Here is a 25,433-nt window from a genome sequence, read left to right as displayed (position 1 = left end):
TGCTTGATTGTGTGTTTCTGTGTGTGCTCCTGCGTATGAGTGTTTTTGTGTGTGGGTGTGTGTGTGTATGAGTGCTTGTTATGTGCATGTTTGAGTGCTTGTGTGTGTGTGTGTGTGTGTGTGTGTGTGTGTGTTGCTGGTTCTCAGTAGAAGCTGTAGTGTTTCCAGCTCACATTCAGCACAGAGCTGCACGCTGCCATGTGTGTTTGTGTAGGTGTGTGCGTGTGTGTGTGTGTCTGCATATGTGTGTGTGTTTTTTTTATGTATTTAATTTGTTTATGCATGTGTACATGTTTACTTGTACCATGCAAGGACTATATTCACGTGTGTGCTTGTGAGTGTAGATGTGTGCTTGTGTGTGAGGAATTGTGTGTGTGAGTGTGTGTGTGTGTGTGTGTGCTTCAGAGTATATGTATGCCTAAGTGTGCATATCTGTGAGAGTTCCTGTGTGTGTGATTACATGTGTGCTTGTGGGTGTGTGCACTCATCGGAATGCACGTCCATGTAAGTGCGCAGTGTGTGCGTATGTGTGTGTGCATGCCAGATTCTGTGCGTGTGTGTGTTTGAATGTGTCTGAGTGCATGTGTGTGTGCGTCACTGGGCTGCGTATGCCTGAAACCTGACGGTAGATTGTGATGAGGTGGCTGCTGGGAAGGGCTTCTGCGTCAGGGGCCACGCAGCATTCAACACATCCCCGCTAGGGGTCCAAGGTCGGCCCTATCAAAGCCACCGCTGCTCTGCGAAACGCCCGCGGCCACTAATAGACTGCTGTCTCCTTCCTTGATGCTAGCAATGCTAATGCTACTCCCAGCACTCCACCAGGCCATGGCCCTGAATTAACCCCATAGATGAGTTGTCTCTGGGTCATCATCCTGCTGACTGAGCCCTCGGCCGTGCCCTTGCCCTGCCGGTTGATTTGTTTTATTTTTGTCAGACCGTCTTCGGCCTTTGGCCGGAGCGCATTTAGCATGAGGGCTCTCTCGTCATGGAGGTAAAAAGAACCAACCACATTTACGAGTTATGGAATGGAGGCACCTCGGTAAGAAGAGTTTTGTGACAGGTTGTGGCAAAAGAAAGAACTGGTAATGGCCTTACCCAGTACCTTACACAACTGTCTTATCCCAAAGATTTTTACTGGCGCCCCCTACCCCTTTGGATCGCACAGTAAATTTGACTACCAATGTTCATACACTCAGAGAAGCTGCAAAGCTTTGTCTTTGAGACTCTTTTATTTTAGATAGGAAATTAAACACACAAAAAATGTAGTACAAACCAAGTAACAAGCAATGAATCATAAATACAATATAAATCAGGTATGCACAAAATACTGCAGACGTTAGAACTTTTAATAATTAAACACTTTGCAGCAAAAAAAAGTCTTGTAAAACAAGTGACAATGAAGCACTCATACAATAAGGTATGCACAAAATACTGCAAAGAAATGCATGATGTTTACTAAAGGCACTCATAAGCAAAATAATAGATATGAGTTCAGATTCAAATTATTGCAAATACAATTAAATGTAGCATGGTTTATCTGGTTTGGTTCAAACCAGAGATTAAACAAGCACTCAAGTGAAGTGTAAAAAAAATACAATAATATATAATTATATGAAAGACATGCAAACCACAAACTATTATCCGAATCCGCTTGAAAATAAACACTGCTCCAACAATGGTTACTACGATGCATTGGATAATTTAAGGACAATACCCCCATTTTACTGTGGGTTACAAACTGTTATGGACCTATGTACACAGCTGACATGTTTTGGTTTTCAATGAAGCGTGTTGGTTCGGATTGAGCAGCGGACCAGCTAGGTTAACGGCCGCCGTTCCTTTTCTTTTTTAAAACAAACACTGCATGACTAATTAACTCCGGTTAAGTTGTTTACACGTTGCTTCGCAACGCGCTACGCCCTGACAACTGTTGGCGGACTATTTGTATTTACTAAATAATAAAAACACATTTAAAGCCACATAGTGCTTCGATAAGTGAATAAATTAAGTCAATAGCCATGTATTAAGCAGAGATAGCATAGGGAACAGTTAGCTCCAGAGAAATAAAGATAGAAAGGTGAACAAGAGCCCAACAAAGTAACCAGTTGGCTATATAGCCAGCCAGGCCTACATTAAAGATAAACAAATTAAAGTTACTGTATTTCTGTCTTTTCCCGTTTTTCCTCCTCTTCTTTCTTTCTCTTCCTCCCCTGGGTGCCAGAGTCTTTAGGTTTCTTTGACATTGTGATGTGCAAATAGATAGCTTTCTCCTCTCCGGTCACAATGATGTATCAAGTGGGTAATTAAGGTAACTCGCCTCTGGATTGATAGCTCGGATCAACTAAAGATTTGACTTTGGTAAATACATGAATATAGACAGCAGGGTATTTTCTCTGTTCAGCCAATACTAAATACAAAAATGCATATATAAACAAATATCAAAATATATTTATAATTAGTATTGATTTAACGGAGGAACGTCTGTTTTCTGTTGACTATCCATTCAGTAACCCTTGTCTGCAACCAATATTTTTATCAAGCAGCTACAGTGCTAGTTAAATGCTAATGTGTGTGTGTGTGTGTGTGTGTGTGTGTGGTGGTGAGTGTCCTGTTGTAGTGAATGTGCGCTTGGACACAGGCAAATTGATGTGTGAGTACTAAGTGTCTACAGAGATTCCATCCAAAAGATATCAAAGGTTTGATTTAATACAATATTTGGTCATATTTCGTAGTATTTAGACTCTAGGGATTTGTAGGGAGTTTTTCTGATAGTTTCAAATGAAGTCAAAGGTCAAACAGTCCCTCTGCCTCCTGAACGTGCCATTTCATTACCCACTTCACCTTTCATCTCTAATGAATCACTCGTAAACAAGGGTTCATGTTAACAACATTTTTAAGATAACCCTTTGTCTTCAGGAACAATATAGACATTTATTAAGTGTAAGGGAGAAGGTCCAGAAAAAGGGTTCAATCAAGCAATATGGTGGTCTGATTATGTAATTACTGTCTTCCACACCGATTCAAAACACAATGAGCTGCTGCTCTCACAGCCAGATCTCCGCTGGCAGTGTATAGATCCCCGCGTTTCTCTGTAATTTGCATTGGCAAGTTGTGCCACAACGCCTTGTCAGCTGTTTAACATTGTGCAGAAGTGTTGAATTCCATAGAAAAGCCATGATTGTTTTGTGACAAGGGGCGACGTGAAGAAATTGCATCATTTTGCATCGGCAGAGAGAGAGGAGGGCATCACAAGGGTCTGTCGCCCAAATACAATGAGACTTACACTTTCTGGGAGAGGAAAATCATGTTTCTGTCTCCCTTCTTCATATCCTTCTCTCTCTAGCCTTAATCGGTTTCTCCCAGCGCTTTCCCCCCCCTCTCTCTCTCTCTCTCTCTCTCTCTCTCTCTCTCTCTCTCTCTCTCTCTCTCTCTCTCTCTCTCTATCGTTCCCTCTCTCCCTCTCTGTGCCTCGGAAGTTTCATCAACGATATTGCACGGGCAATAAAATCTGAAAAACAATGACAATGAGAAACAATAAAAAGGCAAAAACCACAACAAACAAAACATCTCTCTCCCCCTCTCTCTGTCTCAAATTCAAGGGGATCTATTAGTAAAAATACATTGACATTGAACTAAAAGCAGAATTAGATACACAATTTAAAATGTAAATACAAATTCTGTCTAGTCTAGTGGAGTTTAGTGGAACAGTTCCACCCCCCCCCCCCCCTCTCTCTCTCTCTCTCTCTCTCTCTCTCTCTCTTTCTCTCTCTCTTTCTCTCTCTCTCTCTCTCTCATTCTCTCTTTCTGTCCATCTATTTCTTTCCCTCTCTCACCCCCCTCCCCCCATCTTTCTCTCAATCAAATTTAAATTTCAAATCCTTTATTGGTATGAAGCTTTTATTGCCACGGCCATAAAATGTGGCAAACAATAAGATCAAATGAAGAAAACAAACTGATTCTTTCAAAGGAAAACCGATATTTACACTGCCAAAGCACAGAATCGGCATCGGCAGAGAGAGGAACATCACAAGGGTCCGTCTCCAATGAGTCTCACAAGCTTGATGACATACACACAAATAGCAATTCAATTGAACGCAAATTGTATACAATTTCATATTTCTTTTATCGAAACGTTCATATATTTTTTTTACAATCGAATATAACCCCCTCCGTCCCTCTCCAGATCCCCCAGGTGAGCTACGCCTCCACGGCGCCGGAGCTGAGCGATGACCGGCGCTACGACTTCTTCTCGCGGGTGGTGCCCCCGGACAGCTTCCAGGCCCAGGCCATGGTGGACATCGTGAAGACCATGGGCTGGAACTACGTCTCCACCCTGGCCTCCGAGGGCAGCTACGGGGAGAAGGGAGTGGACGCCTTCATGCAGCTCTCCCGGGAGGCTGGTGAGTCCAGGGTGGTGCTGATGCTGGTGGTGGTGGAGGTGGATATGATGGAGGCGGCGGTGATGATGGAGGTGGAGGCGGTGTTGTTGAGTTTGGCGGTGGCGGAGGCTGGTGTTATGGTGGTGGGGTTGTTGAGGAGGTGGCGGTGAGGGAGGTGATGGTGGTAGTGGCGGAGGTGGTGGTGTTGGAGGTGGTGGAGCGGAGGAGGTTGGGATTCATGGTGGTGGTTTTGTGGAGGAGGAGGATGTTGGTGATGGGGAGATTTGCTGGAAGTGTTGGTGATGGTGGTGGTGGTAGTGGAGGAGGTTGGTGGAGGAGGTTGGTGGTTGTGGTGGTGGTGGAGAAGGTTGGTGGTTGTGGTGGTGGAGACGGTGGTGGTGGAGAAGGTGGTGGAGAAGGGTGGTGGTTGTGGTGGTGGTGGTGGTGGAGAAGGTTGGTGGTTGTGGTGGTTATGGTGGAGACGGTGGTGGTGGTGGACATAAGTGCCTTGTTTGTCATGGTGGTGGAGAAGGTTGGTGCTGGTGGAGAAGGTTGGTGGAGGCGTGTTGGAGGAGCTGGTGGTAGGAAGGTTATAGTAAACTACACCTCCTAACTCATCGTTTCAAATGAAGTCAAAGGTCAAACAGTCCCTCTGCCTCCTAAACGTGGCAAACATTACCCACTTCACCTTTCATCTCTAATGAATCCCCCCGTAAACAAGGGTTCATGTTACCAACATTTTTAAGATAACCCTTTGTCTTCAGGAACAATATAGACATTTATTAAGTGTAAGGGAGAGGGTCCGGAAAAAGGGTTCAATTAAGCAATACGGTGGTCTGATTATGTAATTACTATCTTCCACACCGTTTCAAAACACAATGAGCTACTGCTCTCAATAATAACTTCCATTAGTATGCAGTGAGTACACTGCAGTCCCATCTCTTCATTCACAGTTCTGCGTTTATTCCGAGCATAGTCTCTTACCCAGGGACATCTGAGGATCTTTGTGTTGAAGAAATTATCTTATGTTTGAACCTCTGTGGGAAAGGAATAGGACGAGGTGGCATGATCGGAACCTGCATGGATGTGCTGAAGTCGACAATTTAAAGTGATTTAAGTGTCGACCGAGTGGAATGTGGTTCACAGTTTGGTTGGCAGGATGTCTGGTAGTTTGTGTGTTTGACTTCCAACCGAGATTTTCTGGGTTTGCATTTGATAAAAGGGTCAGGAAAAATGACTAGATAGCAAATATTTGTAGATTCACAGAGTCACAGTATTTTTATAGGCCAAAGATTGACTTTTTCCTTCCATATAGGTCAGCAAACACCAACCTATATGGTATACTATTCACTTCCTGATGCAGAACATTGGATTTTGAACGACCAGTACTGCAATCCTTCCCACCAATGAAAAACACCAATAGCCTCAACCACCATTCATGTGAGGGTGGTGATTTCCAGTCATTGGGATTTGAGTGACTGACAGACTGTGAGAATGATGATGATTCCTGTTAAGGTTACTGTGGTGTTTGACTACAGTGGGCATGGTGCCTGTGGCCTTAGAGTCTACCACGTTGCTGATGAAACAGGACGGTTAGACTTTTGAGTTTGCTGCTGTACTGCTCTGTACTCCAGGCTGGTGACCTCTATCCTCACATTGTGCTTCTCATCCCCTGATGAGAGTCAGGCCTCCATAGATTGTCCTATAACAGCCGGTATTTCCAATCACACAAAGTACAAGTATTTTCAGTTCCCAGCACATGGGGTCTGCGTCATCCCAGCTTGTTACAGAACGTTGCTCCGGATTCTGAAAAGACTCGTGAGCGCTTAATGGGACCAATTTGAGGACAATGCAGAAAGAAAATAACTAAACAAATCGAACACACACACACACACACACACACACACACACACACACACACAATGAAAGGATGGCCCTGCTCTGAACTGACTCCCCCCTGAGACTGGCTAGGTGGTCGCTCTTCACGTGGTAATGAAGACCTCTTAATGAGGGAGGGTTGGTCCTCCAAAACGACCAGTACCAGTTGAAGAGTTACCAAAATAAAAAAAACAACCATACCGCAAAACAATCAAAAACCAGATCAAAACGGAGGATTTGAACCTCTCAAAGGATCATGACTCATCTATTCTCCCACTTAGTCTGCATCCAAAGCAGCCGGAGCCGGGGGAGAGACAGGTATTTCTGATCCCAGCCACTAGAATACTAATGCGCCTGATATTTATCAAACACTACCGTTCAATTGGGTCTGAGGTGGCAGTATTTAGAGACTCAACCTTTAAACACTGAGTCACTGATATCCTGGAGCGTGTGTGTGTGTGTACATGCATGTGTGTGTGTGGGGTGTGAATTAGCAAAGCACGTAGTTACGAGGAAATAGATTTGGCGGGGCTGTGAGATAAGGCCTCCTCTCTGGTCCTTTTGCAGACGTTGTAATTCCCCCGCTAGAATCGTCTTACTTCTGATGCAATCAATCAGAGAAGCGGTTTCCAACCTTGCTAGATCACTACTTAACTGATAAGTGAACAGAGAGAGACCAGCCTGAATACATCAGGAGGGGAAAAGAGTGTGTGTGTGTGTGTGTGTGTGTGTGTGTGTGTGTGTGTGTGTGTGTGTGTGTGTGTGTGTGTGTGTGTGTGTGTGTGTGTGTCCGGGTTCATGTAAGGTTATCTCGTGAAGGTAGGTAATCCACACAATATCGATTCAGGGTTGCTCCTATTAGACAAACACACTCACTCACTCACGCACACATACACAGACACACACAGACACACACACACACACACACACACACACACACACACACACACACACACGCACACACACGCACACACACACACACACACACACACAAACACACACACAGACATACACACACACAACACAAACACACACAGGCACACACACAGACACTAACACATATTGATTATACAGCCGGCCGGCCTATGATTGTGTTTGCTATATTATCTCTGAACTTTCTTTATGTTGGCTCTTGTTCTCGTCTTGAATAGGCACCTATTTTACCACCAGCTGTGATACTGATTTAAAAAACATCTACTCTTTTGTGACATCACAAGTGGGGGCGTCCACACCCAGATGTATGATGGGTATCTCAGCCCACCAGTTGGTCAGTTACCAGTTCACTGAGTCAGGGCTGGTAGGGTTGACCTTCCCAACACTCACCTGGGTAGATAGACGGAACAGAAATGACTTGAGTTTTGTGTGCCATTTCCATTACCCGGCTACTGTTTAGAAATCTACATTCTAAAATGTTAAGAAACATTCTAGAATGTTTTCACTCCCGACTAACCAATATGGCTTGTCATGAGCTACATAGCTAGACTTTATGAAAGATTTCACACCGTGGAGGTAGAACTGGTGTCCAAGATGACTCTGTGTGCGTGCGTGTGCGTGCGTGTGCGTAAGTGTGTGTGTATATTTAGCTTGAGACGTGTGGGGTGTTGGGTGGGGGGGTGGTGATCTTAGAGGATATGAGGCAGGCGCCCCTCAGTTAATCTCGTGTCTGATTACCTCTGAACCAGCCCTGGACTTCACCAGCCCTCCATCGCTCCCCAGGGGCTCATGAAGCAGAGGTGAGGGACAGCTCACACATGCACTCACACCACTGCTGGTGCGGTGGGCCGTGTTTGGTGTGTATGTGTGGGAGTGTGTGTGTGACTCTGTTTATTTGTTTAGGTTTGCTTAGCCAATAAGGTGGTTTTGGTTTGTGTGTGTGTGTGTGTGTGTGTGTGTGTGTGTGTGTGTGTGTCTGTGTGTGTGTGTGTGTGTGTTTTTGTCTGTTTATAGGATGTTTGAAGGTTCGCTTAGCCAAAAGGATGGTTTTGATTTGTGTGTGTGTGTGTGTGTATGTGTGTGTTGGGGACCTTGGTCTGAAAGGCACAAGGGAAGTCATTCCAATGAACTGAATACCAGAAGCCGTTCTACAGCCTGAGACTCTCCCACTCCTCAGCCCAGAGTTCGTCTCCTCAGGCTTTTTTAAATTGACCAATCACCATCCTGCCTTCCAGGTGTGTTAATTGACCAATCACACCTTCCCACGTTCCTTGGTTTCCACGAGGTGGTACTTTGGACACTTTTCTGGCCCCGTGCCACATGTCGGATGTTTCTCATTCGTTTCCTAACCGCAACCCATGACTTCACCCTGAGTTATGCGAAATAAAAGTTTTAAAGGGAGGCTTATGCCACCCCAGCGAGCCCCTTATGGCCGGGCGGGCGTTAGTATCTCAAGGTGAGGTCCGGTCGGTGTGACTCTCCGTGTGTCAATCATTAAAAGTGCAGCCGACTCCGCTGCAGTCCGGGCATCCTGACGGCCGGGCGGCTAATACCTCCGCCGCATCAGGGACTGTAGAGCGGAGCAGCAACCTAATTGCTTTTCTCAAGGTTTTGGGATAAATTGATTTTGTATTCGTTAAGCAATTTTGCCAGAGGTGTGTTCATTTGTCACCGGGCATGCTTCAGGTTACGCGCACACTCAAACTCACGCGCAGAGACTCACACAGATGCACAGACACGGACGCACACACGCGCGCGCGCACACACACACACACAAACACACACACACACACACGCACACACACACACACACACACACACACACACACATTACCTTTACCTTTACCATTGAAGTTGGATTACTAATACATGCTACTCAAGATAATTAGGATCTATTCCTCATTTAAGTTAACTGTACCTCCACTCCTTTCATGGTGATGAAGACGATAATGAAGACGATGATGAAGACCATAATTTTATCTCTCTTCATAATGAGAGGGTTATCACCTCATCTTCCGCCTCATCAAAGAGTTACGAGTTCGACTAACTCTTCATCCTGGTGGTGTTCACAGGGCCATTCCTCCTCCTCTCATGACCTAGCAGACTGTAACTTTCTCTATCTTCATCATGAGAGCGTCATCTCCTCCTCCTCCTCCTCCACGTTCCATTCATGCAGCTGTAGTCTGTCTTACAGTAAGGATAGAAGCTGGGGTGAGCAGGTCCTTCAGTGCGGCCGCTGAGACAGCCAGCCAAAGGCTCCCCCACCCAGTCCATTCATCACTCGCCCGTTCTGCCAGTCTCTCGCCGAAGCCGCGAGACCGCAGCCCACGGGTTAGTCATCGTGGTGACCGGTCGATGGAGCAATAGAGGGGACAGAGGTGCCACCTGTAGCCTGGGATGACTCATAAGGTGACTCATCCTCCACGCCCCTACCCCGCCCCCCCCCCCCACACACACACAGAAGCAGAGGTCATGCAGATCAATACAAACGTCCGTGACGATAACGAGTGAGCGTCTGAAAGGGTAGGCTGGAAAGTTAACATAGTTGGAGTTTGAGAATCACAGATCGTTCGGCGGAAGGAGGTCATGGACGACTGGCCAGAGGTATTACTCAGTTGAATTGGAATATTTTTATTTCACTTTATATATATCGAATTTAAGCAAAATGGAGAAAAAAGCCAGAGTGGGTCCACATCAATTCTTGCCATGTTTGGGAAGTTAAAAACTTTTTAATATTTTCAATTTGAGACACCTTCAAGACTCATTTTTTATGAACAAACAATACAACCTTATGTTCCTAAGCCCAGCCCCCTCTTACAACAACACGTGTTCCATTTCAAGACAAACAACATACATTTACATGAATACCCCGATGTCTGAATTTAGGGCACGCTTGATGCCTCATCGGACCCAAAGCCGGTGCATTCCGTGAAAAAAGTGTCTTAAATATGTACTCAAAACAAATCGACCACGCTTAATCTTTAATGCAGTGACTAGAAAATGTAATTGATTTATTTAATGCGTCAAATTTTCTCGATCAGGTTGTAATTGGGCATTTTAACAAACATATAAACTAAAGCAGAAGAAGAGATTCCTGCGTATCTGGGCGTGTCGCCACCTCATCGCACGTAAGTCAAGGTTGATTCTAGGGAGCTTGAAACACAACACATGTGGCGTTTTAAGATGGATCTTGATGGATCTGACAAAATAACAACCTGGTTAGGTTGTTATTTTGCAACCTAACCAGGATTGGTTGTTATTTTGGTTCATGTTGAACCGATCATATTCTAAATGGAAGAACAGAAAGTGAAACAATGATGTAAACAGTCATGAGTTTATTCAGAGGAGAATCTTTTCAGTCTGTTTATATTTTCCCCTCTATGCAGTGGACCAACTTGTTGATGAGATCATGAATTCATTAAGGGAAAAGAGTTTCGCTAGAGATTTGATACATATTTGATGTGTGGGAAGATTATACATAGTATAAATAACTTAAATGATTTTATTACAACAATATAGACACATGAATAATTAATTAAACTCAGTGTTTTACTTTTTATCTCAAGAAATCAAAGTTTTTTATTACGATAAAATACTTATACATCTTACTGCCTTCTTTTGCTAACCATTGTAAGAATGTATTTACAATATACATATAGATCAAAAGGTGGTTTCCAAATCCAAAATACCTAGTAGCACTGTCTTTTCAAAATAAATGTCCTTCACATGCTGAAATCCAACAGATAGAAACCAATTGAAGGACAGGTTATTAATAAGAAAAGGAATCTTCACCCTGGGCTGCAAAACTGCTCAAGCTGACTTTATAGGATTGCTTTGTGAGCCCTGATTCCAAAAGATGGGAAATGACACGCCTCATTAATATCACTAATGCGCACGTGCTATCACGCATGTGCACGGGGCATTTCTGTACCGCTACCTTTATCCCATCTGCAATTTAATCGTTTACATTCATGCACAGCTTTTCACACACAAAAGCCCACATTCATCAACGTCATTAATGTCCGCCAGACTCCTGTAAATGTGCACGTAAAAATCGTGTTTCTGATTTATGAAACTTTCCCGTGTTTAACTCCACAGAAACACATTGATGAATGGCAGCAGGTGTATTTGACGTAACCAAGATTGATGTGATTTTCTCGTGCTGCAATAATAAATGTTGTCACACCACATCAGCTGCCAGCCAATCCTGATAGGAAAACGTGTGAAATCGTGTCTGACGCAAGTGCCTTATTGGCTGCCTGCAGTGAGACCAAGCTGTTTTTAACATATTCACAGAGCACTTTGCACCCAATACGGCGATGCGCGTGTCGTGTTTTCTTTAGAACGTAATAAGAGCCTTCCGGATATAGGCTACCTCGATGACTTCATCAGGTTGGGAAATGGAAGCTTGAGGTGTGAATGCCCTCAGGCGTGTTCTGTGATGTGGCGCTCTCCACAACGGCACACTTAAACTCCAGCATGAATCAACGGCAGAGCAGAGGTCAGCCCACGGAGATGTCTGGCACTTTAAGACTGTGTTTTCATCTTAATAGGAGGCGGAAATGCATTCTAGTCTTCTAGGTTTGAGAGTCAAGTGTTCTAGTCGTGACGGACCCTTGCGTCTCCTGGTACTATAATAACCCCGGTGGCTCCACTGGAAAAGTCAGGTGAATTCAACTGTACATGAGGATCTCTCATTAGGAGGGAAAGCGGTGGTTTGGCGCTAGCACTCACTACGAGAACCGAAGCTCTGTGATGTTTCTGTCTGGACGGAGCGATGGGATGCACCTCGTCTACGGACCAGCTTCCATTCATCGTTGTGCCGGACTTTCCCAGACGCATTAGAGAGTTGGGCGCCGTCAGATGTGGATCTGATGGCCCTGGTGGTGCTGGGCAGTAGGTCTAATTCATCTTTAAGATTTTCGAACGTTCAGCGATGAACTAGTGGATCCAACCATACCCATGAGGTTAGGGTGGATAGTGGCTGAGTTCCAAAACAAAGCTGTAAAGTTTTTAACTGGTGTTGTTTTGTCACCACAATCACTGCATCTCGAGGACCCAACGCCTGGAGAAGGTAGAAAACACAGTTTGGTCACAGCTGGTGTGAAATGTGCTGAAGGCCACATCATCTGTCACGGCCCAACTAAACACTCATTCTCGTTTTAAGACCCCAGCACTCAGAACTTTTAGAATCCAATATATAGACCCGAAAAGTTGCATCCATGCATAATTGAACTTAGTGATTTGCTGAAGTGATAATAAAAGAAGCATTAAGAGGGAAATATAATTTCAAATGAGACTCCAGCTCGCTAACTGACTCACACGGTAATAATAATGATGATGAAATATCGTGATATATTGTGTTTTAATCATCTACTTCATGGTGAATGAATAGCGTAGCATACCCACACAGGATGCTCTCGCTGGCTCACCACTACCTCCCCAACCCTCTGTGGAAGCTGTTTGGCCTCTCTCTGATGAAAGCTAGATTTCCATTATCCCAACATCTCGGGAGAAGGTGGGGGAGGAGAAGGAGAGGAGGAGGAGGGAGGGGGGGGGGGGGGGTAATGGCCTATCCTTGTTGCCGGGTTAAAATGGGAAATACTACCTTCCATCGCTCTCACTTTTCATCCCTCTTTCTCTCGCTCTCGCTCTCTCCCTCTCTCTCTTTCTCTCCCTCTCTCCCTCTCTCTCTCTCTCTCTCTCTCCCTCTCTCTCTCTCAATGTTGTTGTTTCTCCTCTTGGCTGTGTGATTTTGTGGTGAACACTGTCTCGATTCCGCTCCATTGCATCTATCAATGTGTCTAATGCTCTCCTTGTGTCACTCAATTGCATCCGTTCCTTCTGTCTCTGACGGCTGTTTGCGTCTCTGCTTGGTTATTTGTTTGCCCTGACCAAAGAGGAGACACTTCTGGCTGTCTCTTCCTGTCTGCTTGTCAATGTGTCTTGACACATTCTCTCTCTCTCTCTCTCTCTCTCTCTCTCTCTCTCTCTCTCTCTCTCTCTCTCTCTCTCTCTTTCTCTCTCTCTCTCTCTCTCTCTCTCTCTCTCTCTCTCTCTCTCTCTCTCTCTCTCTCTCTCTCTCTCTCTCTCTCTCTCTCTCTCTCTCTCTCCCTCTTTCTCTCTCCCTCTCTCTTTGTATATCTGCCTGACACCCTATCTACCTGCCTGTCTGTCCGTCCATCTGTCTTTCTGTTTGTCTGTCTGTCTGTCTTCCCTCTTTTTCCCTTGTAGTTTCTCACACTATGAAAATATTGCAGTATTAGTGGATGTTTTTAGCTTCCCTGATTCCCTGAAGCCTCACCTTAATGTCACAAACATTTAGTTTAGCATTTTATTGAGGGTATGCTTCAGACTGTCCTTTAGTAATTCTTAATAATGATAACAATAATCTTCAATATTGACATGAAAAAAAAATAACAGCAACAATGAGAGACAAAATACAAGTGTATATTGATGGGGAATTGACTTGTCGCCACTTACCTAGAACGCGGACCTCGAGAAACCACACAGGGCTTCTCTGCTTCTACTGGATTCTTGAGAATTTCTTTTTGGTTTTGGGTCAGCGGAAAGTTAGCGGATGTTTTAATAAAAGCGGTTCTGTGAAAGCGTTCCTGTAGCCGAAAACCCAGCTTTGGTCCCCTCTGTCCTCAGACGCTAAAGCTGTTGGAGGCGGTAAGCTCGGAGACTGTATTCACAAAGCCACAGACCCCCAGATTCAGGGAACAGATTGCATTCTGCCTTTTTATGCCTAGCGGGCCACTCGGTTATCAACCCTAGCTGGGTTTGGGGGGAGCTGAATGCATAATTACGCATTTCCGAGCCATCCCGTGTTCAGAGCAAAGATTGAAGAAAGATTGCAGTCAACCAAGAGAACATGGAAAAAGTTGGGCGAATGTGAAATATAGTTTTTATCTTGAGCTGGGTTAAATAAACTGGATGGTATTGGTATCATACAAACAAGCTATTTCATCACTCAATATGACCCTAGTGATCCATTGTGTCTTCTACTTTAGCTTTCTAAAAAGTGTACAATAGTGCACCGTTAGCAGATCACAATCACCTTCCTCAAGATTCTTACCGCAGAATGCCGGTGCACCAAATCCATAACATTAGCAAAGATTGCATCAAAGCACCAAGTTTGCAGCAACTCACGAAGGTTAGTGAACGCCGCCTCACATTGCTAAGTTTGCCCGGAATCGTTTGAAGCCAAATTTATAATTAGCACACACAGAGACCCAGACTAATCTTTGTATTCCTTAGAGGCAAGAATCAACCAACCAAGATCCAACATCTCATTCCGAAAATCTTCCCCATTGCTGCTTCAGCCTTATAAACCTTTCTACGCATGGGGGTTTATAAAGGTACCTCAATGAGTCATTATTCCGAGCTTCACAATAAAGAGCGGCGGAGTAATTACGTAATTACAAACCAATTATGAATATATTACTTCAGACTTGCAATAAGTAATAACTCGACATGGGTGGTTGAAGCCTCTGAATGGGACTAAGTAGAATAATTATTTATTGTGTTATGTTTTCCTTTCTAAAACAACTGAATATTACATATGTGTACACAGTCTGGTTAGGAAAAACGATCATGATTCTGGCTTTTTAGCCTTTTCATTTAACATTGGCCGACATGATTAGCTTATTAGCCTTTAAATAGACATAACACATTAGCGTTACTTTAAATAAACATTCCATGAAAGCTTATGATGATTTTCAACATACAGGGGTAACAAATACATATTTGCTGAGTTAACAACCTCCTAGAGTAAAAGCAATCCTGAATGATAATCACGGGGATTCTCCAGGCACCTTTATTGCATACTAGCGAAGCTAGAAGGCTATAACTATTGAATTTGCATAACTGTACCACGATGTATAAGCTTTAATAACACTGTATACCGAAGCACAGCATCCCTTGAGGTCAGCAAAACTCCTGGAGAAAATTGGGCTTTAAAGGTTAGCCAAATCAAATAAGCCGTTATGGCCATCAGTGAGATAATGTTATATACGATTGAATCCAAACTCCAAAAGTTGACCTCTCTATGGCTTGTTTGCTTGATACAGTCCAATACATACACTCATATACACCAGTAAAACCTTATTTCAATTCAAATTTATATTTATTTGGAATCTAACTACTATAACTACTCACAAACATCCCATCACAAACACTCCAGTTGATAATCTCTCTCTCTCTCTCTCTCTCTCTCTCTCTCTCTCTCTCTCTCACTCTCTATGGAAAAATATTTGCCTGATAAAGTGGATTTGTTCGACTGTCTAGTGCTTAATGGTTTAGGGCTGATGAATGATTAGTGGTAGGAATCTGGCATCTTAAAGTGAAAGTGATTAGATAACAGACCACTATAAAACACCTGCCTCTGTCATACATATTTCCAGTTACAACAATCATACTTTGATCACAGCCTAAAGGTTCATAAATAGTTAACTATTGACTAATTTGGATGTTCCTGGTTCTGCTGTGGTCTCAGTTCTGGGTCTAAACCCTATTGTCCCCACATTCTAACTGTAGGCCTCCTTGATCAATACCCTTATCCCCTGCTGTTCCTTACAATACCATCTGAAACGTTATTAATCCCAGGAGAGAAATGTGCGTGTCACAGCAGAAAGTACAGGATACAAGTTGGTTTCCCAAACCGGTGTCGAACCCGATCCACCTGGGGGAAAACAAGGACTCCGGACAACTGGATCGTATAAGACAGGTCACTTCACTTTAAGTTGGTTTACTAATAAAGGGTCTAGTCAAATATTAATTGCAGCTAACGAAAACAGAGGTTTCCGGAGCAGTTAAAGGTTTCATGGGCTTTCTACAAAACTAAAATGGACCCTTTAGACCCTCCTAAAGAGTGTAACGACCCACTGCTGTTAAGGTAGGCCATGGCCAGCTCTCAAATCAATATCTTTGTTAAGAAGATGCATGCTGAAAAATAATCAGAATCAGAATCACTGTTCTCAGAATCAGAATCACAGAGTGCTGATCCGTTTGACTGGTTGAAATCAGTTGATACCAGTTCCACCCATATATGGTTGAGTTGTGGAGCAGGTCATATGACAAGCTGAGGGTCATGTGACAACCTGATTTGATTCTTGGCAAAGAAAGTGTGAAAGTGGTGTTGAATGCCTTGAAAAACGATATGTGTCGGCTTTAAAGCCCAGTTTTCCCAGGAGTTTTGTTGTCCATACAGGGAATGCTGTGCTTCAGTATACAGTGTTATTAAAGTTAATGCATGGTGGTACAGTTATGATAATATCTTATATGGAACTATATGCTGCTGTCTTGGCCAGGATTAAACAGCCATGGCTCTTTGGATCTGTGAATAACCTGGAGAGAGATTTGATAGGCCTGAGTGAATAGAATTAAAGCGCTATGAAGGGTAATATAGTGTAAAGAAAATGAGAATGTAAATGGCTTCATAATAAAAGCTTCACTTGCATACGTGAAGAATTAATGGACATTGAATTGGCAAAATGAATGTTGGCGATTCGTATGGTGAACATAATAACTCTCGATGTCACATGAATTATGGATTCATTCTTTTTGATTGAAAAATGTGGTGTTTAATACCATTTTGGAACTCTTCTAAATGCAAAAGACATGTAAAGAACACCTTGGTGTATAGTTTAGGGCAGAAATAATCTATTATGCATGATCATTTATATCAGTAGCTCACTTAACTTAAGTGAATGCTTCTTTCATTCTCTCTCTATTTATCTCCCTCCTATTGGGTCAACCAATTTCATACGTCTGCATATCTTGCGAGTCATTTCGTCTTCGAAGTTACACCTTGATCCACGATTTCAAGGCAATGGAAAATGGAAAACACAGGGAAATTGTAGGGAGAAATCACACACTTTATTACAAGGGTGTCAATAGCAATTTCTGCAATCTTTCCAACACCATCCGGTCTGACTATCACATACATCTGAGGTTCAGGGGAGGGAGTTCATTTGTGCTGTGGAACACACGTTGGTGTTCTCTAAAGGTCACTCCACCTCTCCCCCCATGTTGATATGCTGGAGAAGCCAGGTTATCTTCTCACTGTTGGGGCTATCATGTGATAAACTGAGGGCAGAGGCTTGAGACTGTATCGCCGCCTCGTTCCTCAACGTCTCAGGGAAAGGTCAAGATCATTTGGGGCTATTTTTAGGGTGGTGTTATTCACGTTTAAGAATTTCTTCATTTGGTCCCTTTTTTTTTTATTTCTAGGAACTGTTCTTATCTGGGTTCCCCATCACATAAACTTATGGTGATAAGAATGAGGCCACACTTTCTATTTGTGGAAACACAAACACATTTCATACTGTATGTTGAATGGTTTGCCACCAGCGGTACAGATTGCATTGTGCCAGTTGTAAAATATTACAGCTTGGGTGGTGGATAAAAATAGTGAGCTTAGACAAGACAAAGCATTTTAGTGGTGAAATACTTTTTTATTACCTTGAAAACGCTCAGAGTACAGAAAAGGTTACTGTGCCACACACTACCTGTGTGTGGAGCATATTTAGAACAGCGTTGATGTAATGTGACAAGACCCACTGGCGTGGGTCTGTTTCAAGGTGTGGTTGGTACCCCACAATCCACACCGATACCAGCTGGAGTGATTGGAATCTAATAAGACAGGCTGGCGAACATTTCTATATATCCAGAGGTTCACGTTGACAGAAGAGCATCGTCAATCAACATCCATTCATGTTTATAGTGTTGTTGTTGTCTTGTTTTGCTTGAACTGCTGGCCACGCTTCCCTCCCATTAACTAATGGATGGCTGGGGAGATAATTGGTAGATAGAGAGAGACGTAATGAATATAGAGGGAGATAATGGAAGGGTAGCGCATGGATGGCGATGAATTGACACTTACTCTAATGCATGCAGAGAACAACATTGACCTTGTGGACCCGGACGACAATGGCGCTTGATTACAGACAAATAAGTGAGGACGTACCCACACACACACACACACACACACACACACACACACACACACACACACACACACACACACACACACACACACGCAAACACAATGGCACCTCTAATACAACTTATACAGACATATATTGAGAGTTACAGTCACAAGAAGACAAATACATACACACATCTGACCACACACACACATATAGTACATACACACTCAAGCACAAAAAACAAACCTGCATAAAAAGACACACACAAACACATAACATAAAACACATTGTTACACACAAAGATGAATCTTGATCGCATTAACGGACTCAAGCACAAATAACAACACATGCACGCTGGTTCCAGAGAATAAATACGGTTAATGTTTTATTAGCTTAAAGTAACATCATGGGCCTCAGATCTGTAAAGAACAGATTGATCTGCTCTATACATCGGAATACATCAAGCACACTGAAAAACAGATACACACACACAAACCAGCCAAACTAACTGAGAGAACGTTAAACCTTGATCGTCCATCTGAAGGATGTGAATGTGTCTGGACAGCATTAAAACCTGCTGGATGTGCGTCTTTCTTCACAGTGTATTGGTATTATTGACTCTTTAAGTGTGCATGCATCACCCCTGTTACAGTGCCTATGTGTACCAATCTATGTGTTAGCATCAGCAATGAGCGGGGTCATGGATTAATAAGCAATGCTTTTTCAGTAACACATAGTTTGGATTTAATGATTTTCAAATGTTGATATTCATTTAGTAAACGCTTAAAAAAATACTGGGAATATTATAATTGTTATTCTTCTATTTGTGTTTTTTTTATCTCGTCTCGCTCGATCTGTTGACTGTTCCTCTTTGTGATTGTAACACCAGCGATCGACCTCGGGGGATTACTGAAGTGGGGTCTTATCTGCAGAACCTGCTGGTTTGATTACAGGCCTGTGTAGCACTGAGTACCTCAGAAGTCAAATCTCCTGAGGTCTTTATTCATCAGTCGCCTCTCCCCACTCTGCTGTCACGCGTCAACACTCAGACGTGATCGACCGGGACGAGACGAGACAGGACAGGGGACAGATGGTCGGAGAGGAGGGCCAATGGAAAAAGGGAGATATAGCTCGAAGAAGGAGGCATGAGCTAGGAGGGGAGAGGGAGGAGGAGGAGGAGGAGGAGGAATAAGCTAGGAGGGGAAGAGGAGAGAGGGAGGATGAGGAGAAGGAGGAATGAGCTGGGAGGGGAAGGAGAGGGGGAGGATGAGGAGGAGGAGGAATGGGCTAGGAGGGGAAAAGGAGAGAGGGATGGAGGAGGAGGATTGAGCTAGGAGGGGAGGGGGAGAGGGAGGAGGAGGAGGAGGAGGAGGAGATCACTGGAAGTCGACGAGCGGAATAAACCGGAGAGATGGAAGAGAGATCATGGAAGTGTGAAGTATTTAGGAGAAAGAGAGAGGGCAAGCGGGGGATGCAGGTGGATGGAGAGGGAGGGAAGGGAGGGAGACTGCATGACTGGGGGGTCGATGATCGAAGCCACTGTGACCTGCTTAGCCCCGCCCCCCAACAGCCTGCTGGGGTCCTGGTGGGAGCTGGCTCAACGGCCAGAGCTGCACACACACATACACACTAGGGTGTGGGTGGGGAGGGCATGCACGCATATATACACACTAGGTCGTGGCTGGGGGGTCATGCACACACACATAGGTGGTTCGGGGGAATCATGCACACACACATACACCCTAGTGTGTGGGTGAGTGTTGGGGTTCTTGTCTATGTGGTTGCAGACCCATACATATGCTGCAGACCGATAGATATACCGCAATTTATGTGTTTGAGTGTGTGTGTGTGTGTGTGTGTGCGCACTTGTAGGTGCGATGTCACACACATGAGACACATCAAGCTGGAAATGAGATTGTATGTGAGGATGGGGCGATCCCTCGGATAGAATATAGTCTTTGTCGCTTCTATGAAATGATGTGTCCATATCAATGCCGTCTCAAAGTGTTCCTTTCGTAAACAGCGCTTTTTCAATTATTTTGTGGTCGTTTGCGTCCAGATTACTTGATTTGACGTCAGCCAATCAGGGGGAGGTGTCAGAGCCTGAGGGACGAGCTTATGATAGTGAAGGTGTGAAAATGGCAGCTTGCGCTCTTACCTGAACGAGCTGAAGAAAAGTGACGGCCCCTGTCTGTGACAACTACGAATCTAACTGCAGACATTCAGAGGAAAATAAGATTAAGGTTGGAAAACTGTCTTTATTCCCTGACACGTGCAACATGCAGCGTGTCGCATGTGTCGGAGTATAGAGACAGTTTGACAGACGACCTTTAGTATACAATGAATTCAATTTGGTGACTTTAAATCCTCCCTCGAATGCCATATTGGATCCCCCATTTATTTTTCTCCTAAAATGAGCCCAACCTTACTGGCCTCATGGTCGATATGTGAGCAAAGTCTATGGCTTCCCCCCCAGTCACAGAGGAGAGCCTAGCAGCTCACGGGACATTGGAAACCAACGTTATAAGTTAGACTCTCATTTAATCATATGAGTTGTTTTTTTTTTGACGGTGAACAACAGACCTCATCTTGAGCTTTGGGGAGAGGTTTTAAAAAATGGATATGGTCCAACCCTAGTGTATGTGACCGAGTCTACACACACCCGCCAACACAGACACACAAACATCAAACGATATGACCTTGTTCGTGTTTCTCCACGCCCTGTAAACCACAGGGACGTTCATCACGATCATACGTGCGCCTGCATATGGACACCTGTGAATGCACATGTCGGGCTACATTCCCAGCGGCTCGCTGATGTATGGAAGCACTAACAGTCAGTCACGACATGATACTCTGGAAGGCAGCCATGCATGGGCCGCGTACACGCATACACAGTACGTGCACGCTCACACCTTCAACATTCACACATCGATGCAAACACATATACACACCCACATAGATGTAGCAACATAGACTCACACACACACACACACGCACACACACTCATGCTCATTTAAACACCACACACAGATGCACTGACGCACTCATATCACTGAGATGCGGACGCAATCCCACTTACATGCCCGCAAGCGTTCACACATTAATACCCACGTGATCGAAAGCCAACCCGACAGACACACTTACTGTATATAGATGCACAGGCTCACACATACACACACGCATCCACCCCGTACTCACACTCACACAAACACACAGCGGTACAGTGACCCCTCTCCCGTCCATGTGGTCGGCCATGAAGAGTGTCATGGGTTTGAGTTTGATGACACAGACAGCAGCCTCTCATAATGGTGATGCTGCTGATAACGATAACCTCTGCTTCAGCCTGCCACCCGTCGCAGTTGATTAACGACCGGCCTACACGGGTTGTGATTGCTCCACCATGTTTCCACGGGCGCCACCAGCTGTGATTCCAGACGTATGTTTGTTAAGATGACGATCTTTACAGACACTTCCTGTCCGTCGGGGCTGTTGTAAGGCGTGCGGAGAGAGAGATTGTATGGCGAGGCAATATTGGAATGCTGAGTGGTCCTGGAAGAATGCTGTAGTATTGTGAGGAACATGGAAAAACATGGGATGCATGAAGGACAAGGCAATATAAAGATTGAAAGATGAAGGACCACAAATCTGAGAGACCGTATTCGAAGGAATGGGGAATTGCACAGGGACCAAAAAGGAGGGAATGATGGCAAAGTGCTAAAGAAGGAATCAAAGCAAAGTATTACGTAAATATGTATATGTTTAATTAAAGACTCAAGCCCGAGAAAATTTGGTGCTCGTAGGAAATATTCCACTTGTGTTTCTGGCACTTTTGCTATTGATTTTTCACCGTCGGAACTCTCAGACGGAATCTCTGGTTCTGTCCAATCAGAGCAGGCCGCATAACAACACACACAAAGATCTGACAGCATTGCAGGATCAGGAGGGATCCTCGCGGTTGAACTCAACAAACAAACACACATAAAACAGACGGATATTTTTATACATTACTTTCATTGTTTTGTCTTTTATTGCCTGATCTATTTTGAACGTAATCGTAATTAATTGTGCTTCAGGCTGTCATGGCGTTTTTAAATCAACAGATGAGGTTCGTTCATTTTGTTGCTGTAGCGTCGGGCTCACTGGTTTGAGCTAATCCCTTGTGACATTACAACTGCTCGCACAAAAGGCACAGCTAAACAAATCCACAGAGGTATACTGCTACTAAAGCTCTAGGCTCATCGCTACCGTCGAAACACAGAAGGTAGAGCTGCACGGATCTTAACTGACAGACAAACAGCGAACCGTAACGTAAACCTACTGTTGTGGAGAACACACGCCGTGTACAATCTTCTCTATACGGTAACTCCCCAGACTGGGAACCAGAGGAATCTGCGAGCTCATCTTTTATTTGCTCTGGCAGATGGTCTGGCCCCCTTCCCGTTCAGACACATTGCCAGCAGACCCGACCTGGGTCGGGCTGATGCCAATCGCATTTGAGTACGAGCACGTTGACCGATGCCCTTGGAAATCGAAAAAAGGAACTCAGAGGTTCAATGCTAATAGGCGTTTACGAAGTGGTGAGGCGATGTCCGTCTATTGACTCCCATGTTTGTCGTGTTGATCCCGTGTTGCACCAGAAATTCTTCTCATCGGTTCAACCACATGCTGTCACAAGACCTCCCATCCCTCCTTCCCTCTATTGGCTTCTTGTTACGGTTTGAATGAATTGTGAAAAATACATTTCTTGATCATTCAGAAGGTTTAACGAAACAGAAATAGCTTCAACTCCCAGTCAAAGGTTACCAGGTTCAATCCATAGTATCCACTACCTACCTGTATGTATCTGTGAGTACGATTCCCTAGCACCTTTTCTGCTCTTTAAGGACTTGTATCTGAAGTCACTGTAAAGTCGCCTTGGGTAATTGTATATGCTAAGATAATAAATAGGAAAAAGTAATCAGAGAAACCATAACCCAACAGTGTTAGAGCAAGTCAAGGCACCCGGGTGCCGGTATTCGCGTTAATATGTTTCTGTGTTTCACACAGGCAAGGGTCATCCATTTTGAGAATATTGTCTTGACACTTGTGGTTCTTGTTGCCACAGCAACCTCTGGAGAGAGCAAAGCCCCCATTTCCATTGTGTTGGAAGTAAAACACCTTCCTCTCCTCCCCTCTTTCTCCCAACTCCTGCTGTACCAATGCACTCTCACTTGTGTTCTTCTTACCTTCTTATTCCTTCTCTGCCTGTCAAAACAGGTGCCTCTCTGGGAGTGTCGCAATGTTTCCACTGTTCACATTCTGCCAGCATACATGTTCGTGTCTAAATCAATTCCTATCTCGTCCAATTATGTCCCTCTTATTCTTTCTCTTTACTTCACTGCCCTCTGATTCTAACGATCCATCGCTCAATGTCTCTTTCTCTCGATCTCTCACTCTCCTTCCTATCACTCGATCGATCACTCACTGTCTGCCCTCAAGCGCTCCCTCACCCTTTTATTTGTCTTTATCAGTCTCTCTTTTGGTGGTTTACTATTGTTCAACTTTAATTTAGACACTTTACCCATTTAGGCCTCTTCGCCCTCATGTGATTCTCTGGTCTGCTACGGTTTGATTTATTGTACAGTTGGCCCTGAATAGTTTATCCCGCTCACTTTGTCAGATGTTGTTTGTCCTCTGTGCTGTGCTGTACCCTTCTGTCAGCCAAATCGCCGGCCAAAGTACTTCAGACCGGCCAAGCGCAGCTCAGTGATCTGAAACGCTGGAGTGCAGCGTTCGATAAAAAAAAGAAACGCATATGTCTTTGAATTTTTTTTTTGTATCTCTGTTGGATTTATGGGTTCACATTAACAGACAGAATATATTGGTAGAATCACAGGAGTGAAGGGAAGACTTCAAGGAGTTAAGGAATGGAAGTGAAAGTAGGACAGTTGCAGTGGATATTGAGGAAGCGAATATGAATTGAGGTGAAATGGCAAAAGAGAATCAGAATGATTAGGAACATTATTTTACTCATTAGAAGGATTAGCCAACTGTTGGTCCCATTTAGAAGTGATTTTAGTGACCATTCAACTTTTCTAGTATTGTCAAATGTTTAAAGTCTCGTATATAAACACATCCGTTCTGTATATCAATCTCGGACATTAAATATGCCATAAGGATTTTGAGCTCTATCATTTTCATCTTGAATTATGTAAAACAAAGCATAGCTGTGTGAAATATTATTTCAATCAGATTTATAAGCATTAACCAATCAACCCTTTTGTTTTATCTGAATGGCTTCCTAGCAAAATAACCACACACTCAATTATTATAATCACAAAAACACTAGAATTGCCAGCTAGTCCTAAAGCATCCTAAAAACTAAAAACCAAAACCTGACTTGAGTCTTTACTTAGCAAAAGAAACACCTCGGTAAACAGACAGTATTTTCCACAAATGGCTATCATAAGCCCTGACCTGAAACATGATCTTGAAAGCAAAACATCAATAGTTAAGAGCAAGCAAGCAAGGCAAGAAACAAACATATTTAGAGAAAAGGAAGTTGAGATAGCGAAAGGGACGATAATATATTCATGCAGGCTATCCATTATTTTCTGTTTGTCTGTTTTTGCATCTCAAGATTTGAGTCAGCCTCTGAATGCCTTTATGTTCACTCAAGCATGTAATCGTTCAAAGCCAAACATATTGATTCGTAACAGCCTAAAATATATTTATATTTGCAGACCGTCACGAAAGGACTGCTTCGACATATGCCATCCTTGGCGTATCACCAATTCGCCGCTGTAAATCACAGCGTGCCAAAAGCCAGGCCCTGAGCTTGACCGGCGCTCAGCTAGCCAGCGCAGTCAGCTTGTGGAGAGTTCTCGGCCGCCCTGCATACAAATGCAGCGCTTTGATAGTCCAGATGGCCCGGGTGTAGCGGTACAGATGATGAAAGCCTCTTTGTGATTCATCCTCTCTCAACGCTGACTGTTTGTAGACCGCTTGATCAAACGCTAACGCTCACATTTATTCCACGACGGCTCAGCGCTTTGCTTTACAATGAATGTGACAGGTTGTTGTTGTTGTTTTGTTATTGTTTGGTTGTTGCTTTTGGAGGTGGTACGTTCGCAGATGAACCCCGAGATTAGATTCAGAGTTAGATCCAGCGGAGACATCGTCTCCACCTCTGTTTTACATGCAGTTTGAAGTCAAATCGTCTTGGATGAATTTGATTCAGGCATTCGTATGCAGAGCGCGCAGCAAATATGCAAATGCTCTGAGAGATCCGAATGTAATATAAAATATGTTTTTTCTTGTGTGTGGG

At 44.0% G+C, this 25,433-nt stretch overlaps 1 protein-coding gene across 1 annotated transcript in view; it reads left to right on the top strand.

Annotated features, from left to right (window-relative positions):
- Nucleotides 1-25,433, top strand: part of grm7 (glutamate metabotropic receptor 7) — a gene marked incomplete at both ends in the record, with an annotated part of 188,799 nt that overhangs the window by 61,135 nt on the left and 102,231 nt on the right. The window contains one exon of the mRNA XM_079747220.1: nt 4,184-4,400. Within this exon, the coding sequence (XP_079603346.1) occupies nt 4,184-4,400 (217 nt within the window). The remainder of the gene's footprint in view (nt 1-4,183; nt 4,401-25,433) is intronic.

Source organism: Pollachius pollachius, assembly GCF_949987615.1.
Source record: "Pollachius pollachius genome assembly, chromosome: 12".
NCBI classification, from domain to species: domain Eukaryota; kingdom Metazoa; phylum Chordata; class Actinopteri; order Gadiformes; family Gadidae; genus Pollachius; species Pollachius pollachius.
This window is presented reverse-complemented; position numbering and strand designations above follow the sequence as displayed.